Source organism: Eumetopias jubatus, unplaced genomic scaffold (assembly GCF_037043125.1).
Source record: "Eumetopias jubatus isolate StellerSeaLion01/CBP00866 unplaced genomic scaffold, mEumJub1_p1.0 scaffold_7, whole genome shotgun sequence".
In the NCBI taxonomy this organism is placed as follows: Eukaryota; Metazoa; Chordata; class Mammalia; order Carnivora; family Otariidae; genus Eumetopias; species Eumetopias jubatus.
In genome coordinates, this window is record NW_028274813.1 from 74813205 (window position 1) to 74835358 (window position 22154).

General features: G+C 36.9%; 1 protein-coding gene across 1 annotated transcript; it reads right to left on the bottom strand.

Annotated features, from left to right (window-relative positions):
* Positions 1-15915: 15915 nt before the first annotated feature.
* Positions 15916-21703, bottom strand: LOC114221326 (olfactory receptor 11H6-like). The gene is made up of 2 exons (XM_028119440.2): positions 21655-21703; positions 15916-16895 (listed from the first exon to the last, which is right to left on the bottom strand). The coding sequence occupies exons 1-2, from the start codon at positions 21701-21703 to the stop codon at positions 15916-15918; spliced, it is 1029 nt and encodes a 342-aa protein (XP_027975241.1).
* Between the last annotated feature and the right edge of the window lie 451 nt (positions 21704-22154).

Consider the following 22154-nt stretch of genomic DNA (forward strand, 5'->3'; position numbering starts at 1 on the left):
AGGTATAGATCTCTTTACAATAGTGAAAATAGATCTATTAATATATGTATATAATACACCTAGGTAAGACTGCATTTTACACAGTACTGGGTAACTGACAACACATGAAGATGATTCTATGATTGGTGTTAATGGTACAGCAACATGTAAAATAGCAAGGCTATCCAGCGAAGGCTTTTATAGTCAACACTTTCCCAAATCCTTCTTCAATGCTGCTGCTTAATACATATTATTCATGGAAAATAACTCTCTGAATAAATTTATTCACCAGTGTTTTGTGTTCATTTATGTTAATTTCTGTTTTATTTATTTATTTATTTGAGAGAGAGAAAGAGAATGCACAAGCAGGGGTAGAGGCAGAGGAATAGAAAAAGGGAGAAGCAGACTCTGCTGAGCAGGGAGCTCAATGTGGGGCTCCATCTCAGGCCCCTGGGATCAAGACCTAAACCAGAAGGAGACCCTTAACCTACTGAGCCACCCAGGTGCCCCTCAATTTCTGTTTAATACTGATAAAATAATCTGGGGAATTTCAGAGATATAATTCTTTACTGCTTGTCATGATTATGAGTATGAAACTTCATACAAAACACTCTTTTCCCCATAGGTCTTTGTGATTCCTGTCTTCTCAGATAAGGTAGTTTTTTACATATTAATAGTTGGTAGAGATAATCATTTTTCTATGTGGACTTATTTAGTTAAAATTTTATTTTTACATTCCATAGACAGGTCCATAAAATGACAGAACCCTACTTCAAGAACTTTGGGGTAGCCATGAAATTCCTCCTCCATGATCACTCATGAAAATAAGATTTTCTAGGAATCCTCATTATAGGTTATTTTAGGCCTTTACTCTTTTATTGTATTCACATTTTTCCTCTATTTTTCTACTGTATTCTAGTTTCACAATCTGTTATAATGTTACCAGTTTTCTAGACTCCAATCCTTAGAATCTCCTAAAGGAATTCTATAACTATGATTACTGAAAGAAAAATTAAGTTTTCATTTTTGAGCCAGAGGGTACCAATTTATTATGGACCTAAAGGCAAAAAGAATTCTAGGAGGGACATTTATAGTGATACAGGGTTACATATACAAAGTAGAAAAATGTCTCTGCGCTATTCCTTTTGTTCCACATATGAGTGAAACCACATGATGATTGTCTTTCTCTGATTGATTTATTTCACTTAGCATAATGCCCTTGGGGGGTGGGGGGATGGGGTAACCAGGTAACGGGTATTAAGGAGGGCACATGTTGTGATGAGCACTGGGTAGTTGTATGCAACTAATGAATTGTCGAAAACTACACATCAAAAACCAGTGATGTACTATATGTTGGCTAAGTGAATATAATAATAATAAAAAGTAGAAAACCATCAAACAAGCTAACCTTACACCTAAAAGAACACCAAAGACCAAAGTTAGCAGAATAAAGGAAATAATAAAGATTAGAGTGGAAATAAATGAAATCGAGAGTAAAAAAAAAAAGGTTCAATGAAACCAAGAGCTAGTTCTTTGAAAAGATAATTAAAATTGGTAAATGTATAGCCGGACTAATCAAGAAAAAAGAGAGGACACAAATAAATAAAATCAGAAATAGAGCAGTATCAACTGATACTACAGAAATACAAAGGATTATAAGAGAATACTATTAAAAATTATATGTCAACAAATTGGACGAACTAGAATAAATAGATAAATTCCCCCAAAACTTATATCTAACATCCTAAAAACATCTTCCAAAGCTGAATCAGGAAGAAATTGAAAACCCGAACAAACCAATTAGTAGTAACAAAATTGAATCAACAACCCAAAAATTCCCAGCAAATAAAAGCCCAGGACTGGATGGATTCACAGGGAAATTCTAACGAATATTTATAGAACAGTAATACTGAGGTGCCTGGGTGGCTGAGTCAGTTAAGGGTCCAACTCAGGTCATGATCTCAGGGTTGTGCGATCGAGCCTACAGTGGGCTCCATGCTGTGCGTGGAATCTGCTTAAGATTCTCTCATCCTCTTTCCCTCACCACTTTCATTCATTATAGAACTGAAAGCCCTAGCCATACCAATCAGACAAGAAAAAAAATAAAAATAAAAGGCAACCATAATGGTAAGGAAGAAGTTCAACTGTCACTATTTGCAAATGACATGATGTTATACATAGAAAACCCTAAAGACTATAGCAAAAAATTATTAGAAGTAATAAATTTAATTCAGCAAAGTTGAAGGATACAAAATTTACACACAAAAATTGGTTGCATTTCTTTTTTTATAATTTTTTATTGTAATGTTAATCACCATACGTTACATCATTAGTTTTTGATGCAGGGTTCCATGATTCATTGTTTGTGTATAACACACAGTGCTCCACCCAGAATGTGCCCTCTTTAATACCCATCACCACGCTAACCCATCCCCCACCCTCCTCCCCTCTAGAACCCTCAGTTTGTTTTTCAGAGTCCATCGTCTTGCATGGTTCGTCTCCCCCTCCGACTTACTCCCCTTCATTCTTCCCTTCCTGCTATCTTCTTCTTTTTCTTTATTCTTAACATATGTTGCATTATTTGTTTCAGAAGTACAGATCTGTGATTCAACAGTCTTGCACAATTCACAGCGCTCACCATAGCACATACCCTCCCCAATGTCTATCACCCAGTCACTCCATCCCTCCCACCCCCCACCACTCCAGCAACCCTCAGTTTGTTTCCTGAGATTAAGAATTCCTCATATCAGTAAGGTCATATGATACATGTCTTTCTCTGACTTATTTCACTCAGCATAACACCCTCCAGTTCCATCCACGTCGTTGCAAATGGCAAGATCTCATTCCTTTCGATGGCTACATAATATTCCATTGTGTATATATACCACATCTTCTTTAACCATTCATCTGTCAATGGACATCTTGGCTCTTCCCACAGTTTGGCTATTGTGGACATTGCTGCTATAAATATTGGGGTGCACGTACCCCTTCGGATCCCTACATTTGTATCTTTGTGGTAAATACCCAGTAGTGCAGTTGCTGGATCGTATGGTAGCTCTATTTTCAACTGTTTGAGGAACCTCCATACTGTTTTCCAGAGAGGTTGCACCAGCTTGCATTACCACCAACAGTGTAGGAGGGTTCCCCTTTCTCCTCATCCCCGCCAACATTGTCGTTTCCTGACTTGTTAATTTTAGCCATTCTGACTGGTGTGAGGTGGTATCTCATTGAGGTTTTGATTTGGATTTCCCTGGTACCGAGTGAAGTTGAGCACCTTTTCATGTGTCTGTTGGCCATTTGGATGTCTTCTTTGGAAAAATGTCTGTTCATGTCCTCTGCCCATTTCTTGATTGGATGATTTGTTCTTTGGGTGTTGAGTTTGATAAGTTCTTTATAGATTTTGGATACTAGCCCTTTATCTGATATGTCATTTGCAAATATCTTCTCCCATGCTGTCGGTTGTCTTTTGGTTTTGTGGACTGTTTCTTTTGCTGTGCAAAAGCTTCTTATCTTGATGAAATTCCAATAGTTAATTTTTGCCCTTGCTTCCCTTGCCTTTGGCGATGTTTCTAGGAAGAAGTTGCTGCGGCTGAGGTCGAAGAGGTTGCTGCCTGTGTTCTCCTTTAGGATTTTGAGGGACTCCTGTCTCACGTTTAGGTCTTTCAATCATTTGGAGTCTCTTTTTGTGTGTGGTGTAAGGAAATGGTCCAGTTTCATTCTTCTGCATGTGGCTGTGCAATTTTCCCAACACCATTTGTTGAAGAGACTGTCTTTTTGCCATTGGACATTCTTTCCTGCTTTGTCAAAGATGAGTTGACCATAGAGTTGAGGGTCCATTTGTGGGCTCTCGATTCTGTTCCATTGATCTATGTGTCTGTTTTTGTGCCAGTACCATACTGTCTTGATGATGACAGCTTTGGAATAGAGCTGGAAGTCCAGAATTGTGATGCCGCCAGCTTTGCTTTTCTTTGTCAACATTCCTCTGGCACTCCGGATCTTTTCTGGTTCCATACAAATTTTAGGATTATTTGTTCCATTTCTTTGAAAAAAGTGGATGGTATTTTGATGGGGATTGCATTGAATGTGTAGACTGCTCTAGGTAGCATGGACATCTTCACAATGTTTGTTCTTCCAATCCATGAGCATGGAACATTTTTCCATTTCTTTGTGTCTTCCTCAATTTCTTTCATGAGTATTTTATAGTTTTCTGGGTACCAATTCTTTGCCTCTTTGGTTAGATGTATTCCTAGGTATCTTATGGTTTTGGGTGCAATTGTAAATGGGATCGACTCCTTGATTTGTCTCTCTTCTGTCTTGTTGTTGGTGTATAGGAATGCCACTGATTTCTGTGCATTGATTTTATATCCTGCTATTTTACTGAATTCCTGGATGACTTCTAGCAGTTTTGGGGTGGAGTCTTTTGGGTTTTCCACATAGAGTATCATATCATCTGCAAAGAGTGAGAGTTTGACTTCCTCCTTGCCGATTTGGATGCCTTTGATTTCTTTTTGTTGTCTGATTGCTGTGGCTAGGACTTCTAATACTATGTTGAATAGCAGTGGTGAGAGTGGACGTCCCTGCTGCGTTCCTACCTTAGGGGAAAAGCTCTCAGCTTTTCCCCATTGAGAATGATATTCACTGTAGGTTTTTCATAGATGGCTTTTATGATATTGAGGTATGTTCCCTCTATCCCTATACTCTGAAGAGTTTTGACGAAGAAAGGATGCCGTACTTTGTCAAATGCTTTTTCTGCATCTATTGAGAGGATCATATGCATGTTGTTCTTTCTTTTGTTAATGTATTGTATCACGTTGATTGATTTGCGGATGTTGAACCAGCCTTGCAGCCCAGGGGTAAATCCCACTTGGTTGTGGTGAATAATCCTTTTAATGTACTGTTGGATCCTATTGACTAGTATTTTGGTGAGAATTTTTGCATCCATGTTCATCACGGATATTGGTCTGTAATTCTCCTTTTTGATGGGGTCTTTGTCTGGTTTTGGGATCAAGGTAATGGTGGCCTCATAAAATGAGTTTGGAAGTTTTCCTTCCATTTCTATTTTTTGGAACAGTTTCGGGAGAATAGGTATTATTCTTCTTTAAATGTCTGATACAATTCCCCTGGGAAGCCACCTGGCCCTGGGCTTTTGTTTGTTGGGAGATTCTTGATGACTGCTTCAATTTCCTTCGTGGCTATAGGTGTGTTCAGGTTTTCTATTTCTTCCTTGTTCAATTTGGTAGTTGATACATCTCTAGGAATACACCCATTTCTTCCAGGTTATCTAATTTGCTGGCATAGAGTTGCTCATAATATGTTCTTATAATTGTGTGTATTTCTTTGGTGTTGGTCGTGATCTCTCCTCCTTCATTCATGATTTTGTTGATTTGGGTATTTCTCTTTTCTTTTTGATAAGTCTGGCCAGGGGTTTATCAATCTTGTTAATTCTTTCAAAGAACCAGCTCCTAGTTTCGTTGATCTGTTCTACTGTTCTTTTGGTTTCTAGTTCATTGATTTCTGCTCTGATCTTTATTATTTCTCTTCTCCTGCTGGGTTTAGGCTTTATTTGCTGCTCTTTCTCCACTCCTTTAGATGTAGGGTTAGGTTGTGTATTTGAGACCTTTCTTGTTTCTTGAGAAAGGCTTGTATTGCTATATACTTTCCTCTCAGGACTGCCTTTGCTGTATCCCAAAGATTTTGAACAGTTGTGTTTTCATTTTCATTGGTTTCCATGAATTGTTTTAATTCTTCTTTAATTTCCTGGTTGACCCATTCATTCTTTAGTAGGATGCTCTTTAGCCTCCATGTATTTGAGTTCTTTCCGACTTTCCTCTTGTGATTGAGTTCTAGTTTCAAAGCAGTGTGGTCTGAAAATACGCAGGGAATAATCCCAATCTTTTGGTACCAGTTGAGACCTGATTTGTGACCTAGGATGTGATCAATTCTAGAGAATGTTCCATGGGCACTAGAGAAGAATGTGTATTCTGTTGCTTTGGGATGGAATGTTCTGAATATGTCTGTGAAGTCCATTTGGTCTAGTGTGTCGTTTAAAGTCTTTATTTCCTTGTTGATCTTTTGCTTAGATGATCTGTCCATTTCAGTCAGGGGGGTGTTAAAGTCCCCCACTATTATTGTATTGTTGTCAATGTGTTTCTTCACTTTTGTTATTAATTGCCTTATATAATTGGCTCCTCCCATGTTAGGGGCATAGATATTTACAATTGTTAGATCTTCTTGTTGGATAGACCCTTTAAGTAGGATATAGTGTCCTTCTTCATCTCTTATTACAGTCTTTGTTTTAAAATCTAATTTGTTTGATATAAGGATTGCCACCCCAGCTTCCTTTTGGTGTTTATTAGCATGGTAATGGTTTTCCACCCCCTCACTTTCAATCTGGGGGTGTCTTTGGTTCTAAAATGAGTCTCTTGCAGACAGCATATGGATGGGTCTTGTTTTTTAATCCAATCTGATAGCCTGTGTCTTTTGATTGGGGCATTTAGCCCATTTACATTCAGGGTAACTATTGAAATGTATGAATTTAGTGCCATTGTATTGCCTGTAAGGTGACTGTTACTGTATATTGTCTGTGTTCCTTTCTGATCTATGCTGCTTTTAGGCTCTCTCTTTGCTTAGAGGACTCCTTTCAATATTTCTTGTAGGGTGGCTTCGTGTTTGCAAATTCCTTTAGTTTTTGTTTGTCCTGGAAGCTTTTTATCTCTCCTTCTATTTTCAGTGACAGCCTAGCTGGATAGAGTATTCTTGGCTGTATATTTTTCTCGTTTAGTGCTCTGAAGATATCATGCCAGTCCTTTCTGGCCTGCCAGGTCTCTGTGGATAGGTCTGTTGCCAATCTAATATTTCTACCATTGTAGGTTACATATCTCTTCTCTCGTGCTGCTTTCAGGATTTTCTCTTTGTCTCTGAGACTTGTAAGTTTTACAATTAGATGTCAGGGTGTTGACCTATTTTTATTGAATTTGAGAGGGGTTCTTTGTGCCTCCTGGATTTTGATGCCTGTTTCCTTCCTCACATTAGGGAAGTTCTCCACTATTATTTGCTCCAATATACCTTCTGCCCCTCTCTCTCTTTCTTCTTCTTCTGGGATCCCAATTATTCTAATGTTGTTTCCTCTTATCGTATTGATTATCTCTCGAATTCTGCCCTCATGTTCCTGTAGTTGTTTCTCTCTCTTTTTCTCAAACTCTTTATTTTCCATCATTTGGTCTTCTATATCGCTGATTCTCTCTTCTGCCTCATTTATCCTAGCAGTTAGTGCCCCCATTTTTTATTACACCTCATTAATAGCCTTTTTGATTTCGACTTGGTTCGATTTAGTTCTTTTATTTCTCCAGAAAGGGTTTCTCTAATAACTCTCACGCTTTTTTCAGGCCCAGCTAGTATCTTTAAAGTCATGATTCTGAATTCTAGGTCTGACATCATACTAATGTCCGTATTGAGTAGGTCCCTGGCTGACGGTACTATCTCTTGTTCTTTTTGCTGAGGTGGTTTTTTTCGTCTTGTCATTTTGCCCAGAGGAGAATAGATGAATGAGAGAACAAAATGCTAACAGGTTAACAATGTCCCCAGCAAATGTACTCAATACAAATCAGAAAAGACCTCAAACCAGGGGAAAAGAAAGGGAAAGAAAGAAAAAAGAAAGAGAAAAAAACAAAAGACAAAAAGAAAAAGATAAAAACAAAAACAGAACAAAACAAAAAAAAACCAGAATATGATCAAATATGATCAGGCTAGTGCATAGATCAGTGCCACACACTACATTTTGGGCATATTTTGGTCCATTAGAAATAAGTGTCTCCTAAAATTTTAAAGGAAGAAAGAGTTATATACACAAAATAAGGGTTGATACAATGAAGGGATGTAAGATAACTGTAAAAATGAAAATTATAAAAGATTTTATAAAAGGAATTGATAAGGTAAGAGGTTGTTTGAAAAAAGAAAGAAGATTTAAAAAAAAAGAAAAAAAAGGGAGACAATGTGATCAGGCAGGAGACTAGAACAAAGCCATACACTAGTGATTTAGGGTATATTTTGATCTGTTAGAAGAAACTGTATCTCAAAATTTTAAAAAGAGAACAACTTATATATATATGCCAAAAATAAGGGTAACTACTATGATGGGATGAAATATGATTCTAAAAATGAAAAATAAAAAATGTTTTTTTAAAAGAGGGATTGATACAATGTTGGTTGAAAAGGGAAAAAGAAAAAATTAAAAAAAAAAACAGTTAAAAATTAAGTTTGAAAAACTAATGAATCATGGTAAAAAAAAAAAGCCATGAATTCTATGTGCAGTATTCCCCTAGCGCTGGAGTTCTCCCATTCTCCTTGATCGGTAAACTTCGCCTTGGCTCCTGGCTGTTCCTGCTGATCTTTGGGGAAGGGGCCTGTTGCCGTGGTTGCCAAATGTCTTTGCCAGAGGCGGAATTGCCCCGGCCTTTTTGGTCTGGGCTAAACAAGCTGCTCGGGTTTGCTCTCAGGAGCTTTTGTTCCCTGCAAGCTCTCGGTACAGCTTTGGAGGACCAGACTGAAAATGGTGGCCTCCCAATCTCCACCCGGAGGAGCCAAGTACTCGGGGCCTGCTCCTCAGTGCACCTCCAGAGAAAAGCAGTCACTCCCGTCTCTCTGGTCTCCGGCCGCACTCCGTGCTCCCCTGGCCTGTGACCAAGCGTTTCTATCTCTGGCACCCAACCCTGTGTGGTGTCTCCAAACCCAGCAGATCCCTGTGGTGCACTCCTGCACGGCTCCTCTCCAGGGAGGAAGGGGAGTCTCCCTGGATCTGCCGCTTGTTGGGTCCCTGCTGGAGGAGCAGTGGCCCGACTGGGCAGCGGATCACAGTTTATGGCAACTCCGAGCTGAGAGCCCCTGCCTCGGCTCTGTGTCTGCAGCCGGCTTCCCCGCTCTGATACCTGGGAGGTCTGCCACACTCAGGCACTCCTGGTCTTTCTGTGACCACGACGGTCCTGAGACCACACTGTCCCGCGAGGTTTCCACCGCTCGCTTAGCAGTGGAGCGACGTCCCTCCTCGAGCCAACTTCTAAAAGTTCCGATTTTGTGCTCCACGGCTCTATCGCTTGCCAGAAGTGGCCGTCGGATGCCCCCTCCCCCGCCGTCTATCCTCCTGAATATCGCCTCGGATTCACTTCTCCGCACGTCCTACCTTCCAGAAAGTGGTCGCTTTTTTGTTCAGAGAGTTGTTGCTATTCCAAATTGGTTGCATTTCTATACACTAATAACGAAATAGCAGAAAATTAACAGTTCCATTTATGATTGCACCAAAAAGAATAAAATACCTAGAAATAAACTTAACCAAGGAGGTGAAAGACCTGTACTCCAAAATCTATAAATTACTGATGAAAGAAACTGAAGATGATACAAAGAAATGGAGAGATATTCTACATTCATGGATTGGGAGAACAAATACAATTAAATGTCCATGTTACCCAAAGCAATCTACAGAGTCAACGCAATCCCTCTCAAATTACCAGTAGCATTTTTCACAGAAATAGAAAAATACTAAAAATTTCATGGAACTAAAAAGACCTTAAATAGCTAAAGCAATTTTGAGAAAGAAGAAAAAAGCTGGAAGGATCACAATTTCAGATTTCAAGATATACTACAAAGCTGTAGTAATCAAACCAGGTATGGAATTGGCACGTGTGCGCACACGCTTGCATGCACACACACACACACAAAGACACATAGATCAAGGAAGCAGGATAGAGAGCTGAGAAATAAAATCATACTTATATAGTCAAACCATGATGAAGGAGGAAGAATATACAATAGGGAAAAACCAGTCTCTTAAATAAATGGTGCTGGGAAAACTGGACCCCTTTCTTATACCAGACCCAAAAACAAACTTAAAATGGATTTAAGACCTACAAATGAGACCAGAAACCATAAAAATCCTAGAAGCAAGCATTGGCACTAATCTCTTTCCCATTCTCTACAGCAACCTTTTTTCTAGATATGTCCCCTCAGGTAAGGGAAACAAAAGCAAAAATAAACTATCAGGTCTACATTTAAATAAAAAGCTTTTGCTCCACAAAGGAAAAAGTCAATAAAGTGAAAAGGCAACCTACTAAATGGGAGAAGACAACTGTAAGTGATATATCTGATAAGGGGTATTAATATACAGAGTGAAAATTTATACAAATGACTATCCCCCAAAAAACAAAAACAAAAACAAAAACAAAAAAACCTCCCAAATAATCTGATTAAACATGGAGGGTCAGAATACATATTTTTCCAAAAAGCATGTACAGATGGCCAGTAGACACATGAAAAGATTCCCACATCACTATTCATCAAGGAAAGGCAAATCAAAGCCACAGTGAGATATCACCTCAGATTACATCACTGTCAGAATGGCTGGAATAAAAAAGAAAATAACAAGTGTCGGTGAGAATGTAGGAAGAAAGGAACCCTTGGGCACTGCTATTAGGAATGCAAATTAGTGTAGCCATTGTTGAAATAGTATGGAGGTTCCTCAGAAAAATTAAAGAAATAACATAGACCCCAGTAATTCTAATATTAGATATTCATTCCCTCCCACCCCCACATCAAAAAACACTGAAAACACTAATTGAAAAAGATATATGCATCCCTATGTTTATTGTAGCATTGTTTACAATAGCCAAGATATGGAAGAAACCTAAGTGTTCATGGATAAATGGATAAAAAAGAGGTGATATACAAACATGCATGTACATACATACGGGGGTGATATACATACGATATAATGGAATATTATACAGCCATAAGAAAGGATGAGATCTTGCCATTTGTGGCAAGTAGATGGGCTAGAGGGTATTATGCTAAATGACATAATAAGTCAGATGGAGAAAGTTAAGTACCATATGATTTCATTATACGTGGAAAATAAAAGACAAAACAAACAAACAAGCAAAAAAAAAAAAAAGCAGAAACAGACCCATAAATACACAGAAGAATCTGATGGTAGCAGGGGGTGGGGGGAAGGATATGGGTGGAAGGGCTGAAGTGGGAGATACAGTTTTCCAGTTATGGAATGAAAAATCACAGGGATAAAAAGTACAGCATGGGGAATATGGTCAGTGGTATTGTAAAAGCATTGTATGGTAACATATAGTAGTTACACTTGTGGTGTACCATAGCATAATGTATAGACTTGACAAATCACTACGTTGTACACCTCAAACTAATGTACCAATGTGTATAAAAAAATAAAGATTCCATGATGCAATGTGCAAAAAGCAATAAGCGTAATCATGGCAGTGTCACAGCCTAAAAACATTAGAGATACTCTTTTCAGTATGCTATGTAAACCCAATCCATTTTCCTTTGTTTTTTCAAAATCAGCTTTACTGAGGTATGACTGGCATACAAAAGATGATGGGGATTAGGAAATGCACTTGTGCTAAGCACTGGGTATTGTATGGAAGTACTGAATCACTATATTGTACACCTGAAACTAATACTACACTATATGTTAACTGGAATTTAAATAAAAACTTAAAAAGTTATCCATATTTCATGTGTATCTCTCGATGTCAGAAACAAGTCTGAATCCATGAAGTTATCATCCCTTTATCCCAAGAATGTCTCCTGGATGAAGTGAACAGCTGTTTTAATTCCTTCCTCAAACAGCAATAAGCATGTGATATTCTGCAAGGTGGCCACCATCAGAAATGCTCCTATTGTAACATTTTAATTATACCAACATATCACAATAAAAAAACCTCAGTATACTAATGCTAAGAAATAAAGGATGACAAACTGCATCAAACCATTAAAATATGGCTTTCAAACAGTTACATATGAAAGTGTGAAAATTATTCCTCATATAGCACTGGAAGCAAAATGAACCAAAAGCTTTGTAAATATTACCAACAGTTTAGACACAATAAGGCCTTTTTTTTTACCCATCTCTTGTTTTCTTTATATTTAAAAAACATTATTAGTATATTTCACTATAATTATTATAATAATTCTATTAACTCTATCCTTCCTTTTATGTCATATTCCACAATTGGCCTATTTTTGTTTCTTTTTTTCAACAATTTATTTCTCATCCTGTTCTCCTACCCTGAACCAATGTTTCAAATGTCTCTGAGAAGTAATATTTGAAAATAAATGTTATAAATAATTTAGTTTTAAAGGTTATATCGAGATTTGACAAGCTGAAAGAAATAACCAAATAGGTTTCACGTGAAAATGTGTGCTATGAGATAATCTCTTCAAGAATACCAAGATTGTAAAACAAGAAACAGATGATTATGCGGTGATTCATTTGGCTTTATAAACTGTGAAAAACACCTGAATATACCAAATAGCATTTGGGGAGCTTTTACTTCAAAGTAGTTATTTGGAACTTGCATATGATTTCAGTCTTAGCAAATTCCTATTAAAAGGTCCAAATAAATTCAAAAGTTGTAAACATAATCTGCACTGAAAAAATAATAATACAAATACCCAAAGGAGTAATTTTTGTGACCATGGATTGGACAGTGATTTCTTATACATGACACCAAAAGCAATAGCACTGCTACGTGTTTAATCCAAAGGATACAAAAATAGAGATTCAAAGGGGCACATGCACCCCAATGTTTACAGCAGCAATGTTCACAATTGCCAAAATATGGAAAGAGCCCAGATGTCCACTAATGGATGAATGGATAAAGAAGATGTGGCATATATATACAATGGAATATTATTACTCAGCCATCAAAAAAATGAAATCTTGCCATTTGCAACAACGTGGATATAACTAGAGAGTATTATGCGAAGCAAAATAAGTCAGTCAGAGAAAGACAAATACTATATGATTTCACTCAGGTGTGGAATTTAAGAAACAAAACAGATGAACATGGGGGAAGGGAAGGAAAATAATATAAGATAAAAACAGAGAGAGAGGAAAACCATAAGAGACTCTTAACTACAGGGAACAAACTGAGTTGCTTGAGGGGAAGTGGGTTGGGGGATGGGATAATTGGGTGATGGGCATTAAGAAGGGCTCTTGATGTAATGATCACTGTGTTATATGCAACTGATGAATCACTAAATTCCACTCTGAAACTAATAATACACTATAGGTTAACTAACTTGAATTTAAATGAAAGTAAATTTAAAAATATATTTAAGGGTGCCTGAGTGGTGTCTGCCTTCGGCTCAGGTCATGATCCCAGGGTCCCGGATCGAGTCCCACATCCGGCTCCCTGCTTGGTGGGAAGTCTGCTTCACCCTTTCCCACTCCCCCTGCTTGTGTTCCTGCTCTCACTATCTCTCCCACTGTCAAATAAATAAAATCTTAAAAAAAAGATATTTAAACAGTACAAAAAAGTCAAAACTTCAAAGGATATATTCAAGAAAGTAAAAAGAGAGCCTACAGATTAGGAGAATATAACTGCAGATTACATATCTGGTAAGGGATTTATGTCCAAAACATATTATTAATACCTTCTACAATTCAACAATAAAAAGACAAATAACCCAATTTAAAAGTGCTCAAAGGATTTGAATATATATTTCCCTAAAGAAGACAAACAAATGGCCAGAATAAGCACATGAAACAATGGCCAATAACATTAGGGGAAATGCTAATGAAAATGAAAAGATACCACTTCACACCTACCAGGATGACTCAAGTCAAAAAGCAAAAAAATAACAAATATGGGTGAAAATACATAGAAAGTTGAAATCCACATTACATACATTGAGGGTATGATATCAAAATGTTGTAGCCTCTTTGGAAAATAGTCTGACAGTTCCTCAAAGTGTTCACTTTACAGTTAACTTATGACACAGCAATTCTACTCACAGGGATCTACCCTAGGGAAGTGAAAAAAGGTTCACATAAAGATCATGACTGTTCACAGCAGCATTACTCATAATAGCCACAAACCAGAAACTACTCAAATATCCAACTGTTGAATGGATAAAAAAATGCTTTATATCCAAAAGATGGAATGTTATACAACCATAAAAAGGAACAAAGTACTGATACATGTATGCTATGACATAAATAAACCTTGTAAACATTATCCTAAGTGAAATAAAGAAGCCAGTCCCAAAAGGCCACATATTGTATGATTTCATTTATGTGATGTCCAGAATTGGTAAATACATAGAAAAGGAAAGTGGTTGCCAGAATTTGAATAAAGGGAGAGTAGGGTACAGGGAGAGTTACTGGGTAAGGCTTTCTCTGTAGGATAAGGAAAATTCTAGTTGAGAGTACGCAATATAGTATTCTTGAGACTGTGAGGAGAGGTAAATCTAGTAAATCCAGCAACTGCAGCAGTACCTGGCAGTTACTAGTCATTCCACCTTACCTTACAGGAGGCAAAAATAGCATATCAGGAAAAGGCAAACCATGGTTCATCCTAAATAGAGCTCTTTCCAAAGACAGTTCTTAGAAGTAAATATATAAAGGAAAAAAATTAATGGCAACCATCTTGATATAAATGTTAAGAGTATTTTCACTAAAACCTGGTGAGAAAGTCGGAAGAAATGCAATTATGATCATTGATGAATCACCTCATCACAAGATAAGAATATATCTTGTCCTGCTTTTAGTATTGACACAAGAATTAACATCTAACTGTTTTCTAAATTCAGCATACATAACTTTTGACTCACTTGAGAAAATTTTAGCAATAAATGTAAAATAAAGGGCAGATTGCATGTATGCATGTGTGTGTGATATTAGCAGCAAATTTTTTTAAAATTTATGTTAATCACCGTACATCATTAGTTTTTGATGTAGTGTTCCATGATTCATTGTTTGCGTATAACACCCAGTGCTCCATTCAATACGTGCCCTCTTTAATACCCATCATCAGGCTAACCCATCCCCCCACCCCCTCCCCTCTAGAACCCTCAGTTTGTTTCTCAGAGTCCATAGTCTCTCATGGTTCGTCTCCCCCTCTGATTTCCCCCCTTCATTTTATCCTTCCTACTATCTTTTTTTTTTTTTTAACATATAATGTATTATTTGTTTCAGAGGTACAGGTCTGTGATTCAACAGTCTTACACAATTCACAGCACTCACCATAGCACATACCCTCCCCAATGTCTATCACTCAGCCACCCCATCCCTCCCACCCCCCACCACTCCAACAACTCTCAGTTTGTTTCCTGAGATTAAGAAGTCCTCATATCAGTGAGATCATATGGTAAATGTCTTTCTCTGATTGACTTATTTTGCTCAGCATAACACCCTCCAGTTCCATCCATGTCGTTGCAAATGGCAAGATTTCATTCCTTTTGATGACTGCATAATATTCCATTGTATATATATATACCACTCCTTCTTTATCCATTCATCTGTCGATGGACATCTTGGCTCTTTCCATAGTTTGGATATTGTGGACATTGCTGCTATAAACATCAGGGAGCATGTACCCCTTCAGATCACTACATTTGTATATAGGGGGTAAATACCCAGTAGTGCAATTGCTGGGTCGTAGGGTAGCTCTATTCTCAACTTTTTGAGGAAGCTTCATACTGTTTTCCAGAGTGGCTGCACCAGCTTGCATTCCCACCAACAGTGTAGGAGGGTTCCCCTTTCTCCACAGCCTCGCCAACATCTGTCATTTCCTGACTTGTTAATTTTAGCCACTCTGACTGGTGTGAGGTGGTATCTCATTGAGGTTTTGATTTGGATTTCCCTGACTAGAAGCAAAATTTTAGCAAGTATTAAATCTAGGTGTCAGAAAGATTAGTGATCATTTTTCCTTTATTTTTATTCAAATTTGAAAGATTTTACTATTAATAATTTCCCCTAATAAAAAGGAAGAGATGGATACAGTTAGGTTTATAAACATTCTATTACAATGATTGTCCCTCCTCAACACCAAAATATTTAATTCTGTTAATACAATTGAATATCAAGACTTTAATTATCTCACATACATTATTTCAGTTGTGAACAAGAATGCTTCAAATATTTCTTCCATGCCTCTGACTAAATTTCACAATCCTGAAAAACTTTCTCAGAGCTGCCTTCATCTCCTTATTTCGTAGACTGTAGATCAAGGGGTTGAAAAGTGGCGTTAACACAGAATAGAACAAACTCAGAATTTTCTGCATCCCGGCTGGATTGTCTGCTGTTGGGCTTACATATACAACCATGATAGAGCCATAGAAGAGGGACACCACGGCCAGATGGGAGCCACAGGTGGAGAAGGCCTTATGCCGACCTTCTGCTAAGGGGACCCTCAGCACAGCTCTGATTACCAAGGTATAGGAGCTGGTAATGAAGAGGAAGGTGGAGAAAATGAGGACTGAGTTATAGACGGCACAGATGGTCTCAGTGGCAGGAGCTGGCACACAGGACAGCTTCATAAGCATATCCGGGTCACACAGGAAGTGATCAATCTCCTTGGAACAACAAAACAGGAGTTGAGAGATGAGGTAAATAGGCAAGAGGAAGTATAGGAAGCCGCACACCCAGCACCAAGCTCCTATTCTGATGCAGCGCTGAACAGTCATGACAGTGGGGTAGTGCAGGGGCCTGCAGACAGCAAGGTACCTGTCAAAGGCCATGGCGGACAAGAAGAAGGTCTCAGTGGTACCCATGGAGAAGAAGAAGTAGGACTGGAGGAAGCAACCATAGAAGGAGATGGTGCTGGTCTCAGACAGCAAGTTGGCTAGCATATTGGGGACAGTGGAGGTGATAAACCAGATCTCCAGGAAGGAAAAATTGGCCAGCAGGATGTACATTGGAGTTTGTAGTCGATGGTCCCACCTCACAGCACAGATAATGCACAGATTTCCAGTTAGTGTCAGAATATAAGTCCCAGAGAAGACTGAAAAGAGGAGAATCTGAATTTCCCAGGTATAAGGGAAGCCCAAAAGGATGAATTTGCTCACAGAGCTAGAGCAATTATTTATGTTGGAATATTCATTTGTTTGTAATGCTGCAGAAACAATAAATTTCTATGAGATAAATGGCCCTTTAGTATTACTCACTAAGGCAAATGTATTGATTATGGTTATGTCACTCTGCATGTCATTAAAAAGATATCATAACTCATGGAGAAATATCTTCATCATTTTTAGCTATTCATAGTCCTATTCTAGATATAACAAAGTGAACAGATACTTGCCTGTCATCCTGAGGTATACAATCAAATTTAGTTGGTACTGACAATAAGCAATTCTATACACAAAGATCTACAATGTTAGGTCAAGCAGTGAATGAATACAGACTGAATGAATACAGCTAAGAGATAACATTTTTAACATACAATGATATTAAGATAACAATGTTCCATAATCTTTGCTCTATTTGTGAGAGAAATATGTCAAGCTGATTTGAAGATAATATCCAATTTATTAAGTACTATATGTAAGATAATTAACTGTAGTTTTACACTTGATCTTAGCCAAAAGGCCGAGAAGCAATAATTGTTGTTTTATTGTTAGGTTATGGGCAATACTCATATCTATTTTAGAATAGATTATAAGTCAATATTAAAATGAGAAACTAAAAAATTAACAGACGGGAAGCAACAAGTGTTGGCAAAGATGTGGGGAAAGGGGTGGGAATTGGTGGGAATGCAAGCTGGTACAGCCACTTTGGAAAACAGTGTGGAGGTTCCTCAAGATGTTAAAATAGTGCTACCCTACAACTCAGCAATTGCACTACTAGGTATTTACCCCAAAGATACAGATGTAGTGAAAAGAAGGGGCACCTGCACCCCAATGTTCATTGCAGCAATGTCCACAAAAGCCAAACTGTGGAAGGAGCCGAGATGTCCATCGGCAGATGGATGGGTAAAGAAGATGTGGTTCATATATACAATGGAATATTATGCAGCCATCAGAAAGCATGAAAACCCATCATTTACATGGAGATGGATGAAACTGAGAGGATTATGCTAAGTGAAATAAGTCAAGCAGAGAAAGACTATTATCATATTGTTTCGCTCATATTTGGAACATAAGGAATAGTGCAGAGGACCACAGGGGAAAGGAGGGAAAACTGAATGGAAAGAAATCAGAGAGGGAGACAAATCATGAGAGACTTTGGACTCTGGGAAACAAACTGAGGGTAACAGAAGGGAGGTGGTTGGGGGGATGGGGTAACTGGGTATTAAGGAGGGAATGTGTGGTGATGAGCACTGGGTGTTATATGCAACTAATGAATTGTAAACACTACATCAAAAACTAATAAGGTACTATGTGTTGGCTAACTGAGCATCATAAAAAAATAAAAGTATTAGACCTGAAAAAAAAGATTTTAAATACCAACTCCTCCCTTCAGTAGAAATACACTCAAAAATAGTACATGTATACAATATTTTTAAATGTTCACTGCATTTCAGTACTTGGGATGCTGCACAGAAAGTCAAAGAGATCACGATCATTCAATTTTTATCAATGAAGACAGCCCAGGAAAATAGGTATGTTTCCTATTCATAATCCTACAGGAAGGAAATACCACTTTTAAAGTTTCAGCTCTAATGACAAATACTGTCTGAGGATACTTTAAGTTGGTTGTCTAACAATTAGCATTATCATCATCCTTAATTTAAATATGAGAAAGTATAGTATTCAGTGAAGTTTTTCAATGCCATATGATTGGTATGGAGGGTGAGTCTTCAACTCTCAGGTGTTTTATGTGGAAAGGACAGACTCAAAAGTGATAGTCTAGAAAATAGTGGTTCTCATAGTAAGGTCTCTGGTGGTCTCTGAAGATTTTTCAGAGCATTAAGGTCAAAACTAATTTCATAATAATGCTAAGATATTATTTGCTTTATTCACTCTATTTTTTTCTTGATTATTGAATGGAGTTTTCTAGACTGTGTGATGGGTGATCTCCTACCAAAATGTTTGATCTCACAACAAGTGTTTGGTGATTCAAACCAAACAGCATCCTACTGTTTTCTCTTAAACATTAAAGAGATTTATTAAAAATATTTAAAAATATTTTCATTAATTTTTGTTATTCTGACAAAAATAATTATCTTTAAATTGACATTTATGATAATGTGATTAGTTTATTACTGCTACTTTAAAAGGAATTTATGTATAAACTATTTTTTGTTTTAATTTCTAAGTGGTAAATATGAATAGCTATACCTCATATGAACAAAACCACTTTGGGGTCCTTGATGAGTTTTAAGATTATGGAGGGGTCCTGAAATCAACAAGTTTGAAACACTGTTCTAGATAAATCTTACCTTTCTCAGAATAATTAAATCTTTTTCAACATTCACACATTACAGGACGATGAAGGCTTACTTTGTAAAAATTATATCTATATATAAATAAAATGAAGAGATTATATTTTTTGTTTTGTTATGGTTTTGGTTTGGTATTGCAGAGCATAGATACTTGCATGTTAAACTGCAAATAAAATGTGGTGAGGACACAGCATATTTCAAGAATACAAATCTTTATTATTATTAACTATTGCCACCATGCTGTACATTAGATCTGTAGAACTTATTCATCTTGTAATTGAAGCAAAGTAAAAGTAACTATGGGAGGTGATGGATAGGTTAGTTAGTTTGACTGTGGCCATCATTTTACAATGCATATCAAATCATGTCATTGTACCCTTAAATACATAAAATTTTTATTTGTCAATTATACCTCAATAAAGTAAGAAAAAAATAAACTATAAAATAGGACAATTTAGAAATGAAGAGCAAATAAAGAAAGAAGAGAAATAAATTAATCCATAGTACTAAGGTCTTAATCATGAATTCACACGTATTCATACTATTTAAATTAATGGAATTATATACTTTTAAGGTTTTTTCTTAAAAATAAACTTTGAGGGTGCCTGGGTGGCTCAGTTGGTTAAGCGACTGCCTTTGGCTCAGGTCATGATCCTGGAGTCCTGGGATCGAGTCCCACATCAGGGTCCCTGCTCAGCAGGGAGTCTGCTTCTCCCTCTGACCCTCCCCCCTCTCATGTGCTCTCTCTCCGTCTCTCATTCTCGCTCTCTCAAATAAATAAATAAAATCTTAAAAAAAATAAAATAAAAAAATAAAAATAAACTTTGAAATTTGAAAAGTAATGGACTCCATACTTAGGAAGAACTTTTCAAAGCCAGTAATTTCATCTAAATTCCCAAAGTAATCACAGATAAGAACCCAGACTGATGCCCTAGATTTAGTGTGTGGCACAGTGTTACACAGTTGCAGCCCACGTAAGCCCTCAGTAATCACCTGTTACTTTTGCCATTGACTTTTGAGTTTTCCCTCTTCATGTTTTTCTTCATTTATTCTACTATTTCTGTATGTGTGTGGAAATGTCTCTAAATATCTTAGTGTCTACCTATTTCTCTGTTTCATTTGGCTTCTTTCTATTAAGAGTACATGAATGCATGTGTGTGTGTATGGGTAAATATTTTGTAATTCTTTCCATGTCTATAATTTATTCACATGTGATTATGTCTTCTCCAGATTTCATATAACAGCTGCCTGGAGTCTAGCCTTCTATCCAATCAAGTTCTTTCTCTTGTCTCCTCCCCCAACTTTGTATTTACCTTCTCTTTCTTACTCTCTTTCTCCAGCGTAACTGAATATGTATGAAAGTGAAACATATATGTCATTTTATATATGAACACACATATATACCACACATATTATTTATATTTATGGAAAGAGAGAGAATGGGTTTTTATTAAGATTTTCAAATTGAAAAACTGATGTATGAAATACTGTCTTTCTTTAAAAGGAAATAAATTTTTAAAATATTCATAAAAATCCTCATCTTTGACATATAAAAAAATATTTTCCAGATTGAAATAGAGTGGGATGTGACTACCAAGACTTAAAATACAGAATAGAAAAAATACAGACATCTTTAAAGTAGAATGCTGTGCTACCAATTAGAAAACATCATTAAACAAGGCATAGAAAAGGCAAATCTTAAAGGGATTAACATCATTTTAATTGTATTAAACAAAGTTCTTAAAAACAAAAGATGCCATGAATAATGGGAAAAGAAATGTCAAAACAACTTCAAATAAACAAGTAACATCCATTATGCAAAGAAATCCTATAAATCAATAAGTAAAAGACAAAAAGCATGTTAGAAAAGTGGGTTGTTAATAATGTCTCTGAATGCAAAAGACTTATTAACAATCTGCGATATTTTCCCAAGAAATTTAAGGAACCAAGCGCTATAATAATATTGCCCTTTAGATCGATCTAATACTCTCCTTCATAACACACTCAATGCTTATATGAGGTTCTTCATTAAGATTACAGTTGATACAAAATACCTTACTAGACATTAAAGTCAAATATGTATCATTCATAAAGCTATATCAAAGTTCACTGTTCCTGAAATTCTGCAAAGTATGAATAAAATTTCCTTCTTTCTATCCTCTAAAAATAACAGAAATTAACAGGGAATAGGCAATACATCACGTGAAGTTTCACTGAAGGAAGATGTATTCACATTCACTTATTGGAATTTTCTCTATCTAGGGCCCCCAGCTCTTACATAGAACAATACAAATGGGGAACAGGCAAACTAAGAGTTCTAATACATTTTTGAAATAACATTTGTTTATAAGCTCTAAAAAAAAGGCCTGGCTTTGATTCTGGAGAAAGAATACTTTCATAATTCATATATTAAGTGGCGGAATATAAAACTAGGGAGGGGTGGAAAGAGGAAATAGAGGAACTTGGAGTTATGTGAGCTTTACCTTACCTGAAGATACAAGATGGGTATCATAGAAATCTGTACAGTTGAACACCATCTTCTGTATCAGAGTGAAAACTCTAGTCTCAGATCTCAGAAAAAGAATAAATATAATAGTGTTCCATGCATTACTGTGGGGATTCATAGAACTGCTGATCCTTTTAGGAGAAGAACATTTTGAAATAAGTCATGGACCTCTTCAGGTTTGCCCTCTTATAGTTCTCTTGCTTACATAAACTGACAAAGCAACAGGATACTTGACAGTTGAAAAGAGAATCATAGTCTCATGATCTACACAGAACCAAATGAACAACTGAAATAGTAAGCCTTTTTACTTTCTGTGAAGATCATCTTTGGGGAGTGGCTCTCTAGAGAGTGAATTTGTAACACAATGGCCCCATTGAACCTGGTTTCCTATTCTCCTTACTCAGCATGCTGGAATTTGTTTCAAATTCAAACACATTTCCTACTTTAATTCACAGATTTTTATTTGGAATAACAAGAGAAAT

Excerpts from the sequence above, each read along its gene's own strand:
- LOC114221326 (XM_028119440.2), bottom strand. The coding sequence starts at position 21,703 with ATGGTGTTCAACTGTACAGATTTCTATGATACCCATCTTGTATCTTCA. Across the intron at positions 16,896-21,654 it reads TACCCATCTTGTATCTTCAG|CATTACAAACAAATGAATAT; the intron begins GTAAGGTAAAGC and ends TTGTTTCTGCAG.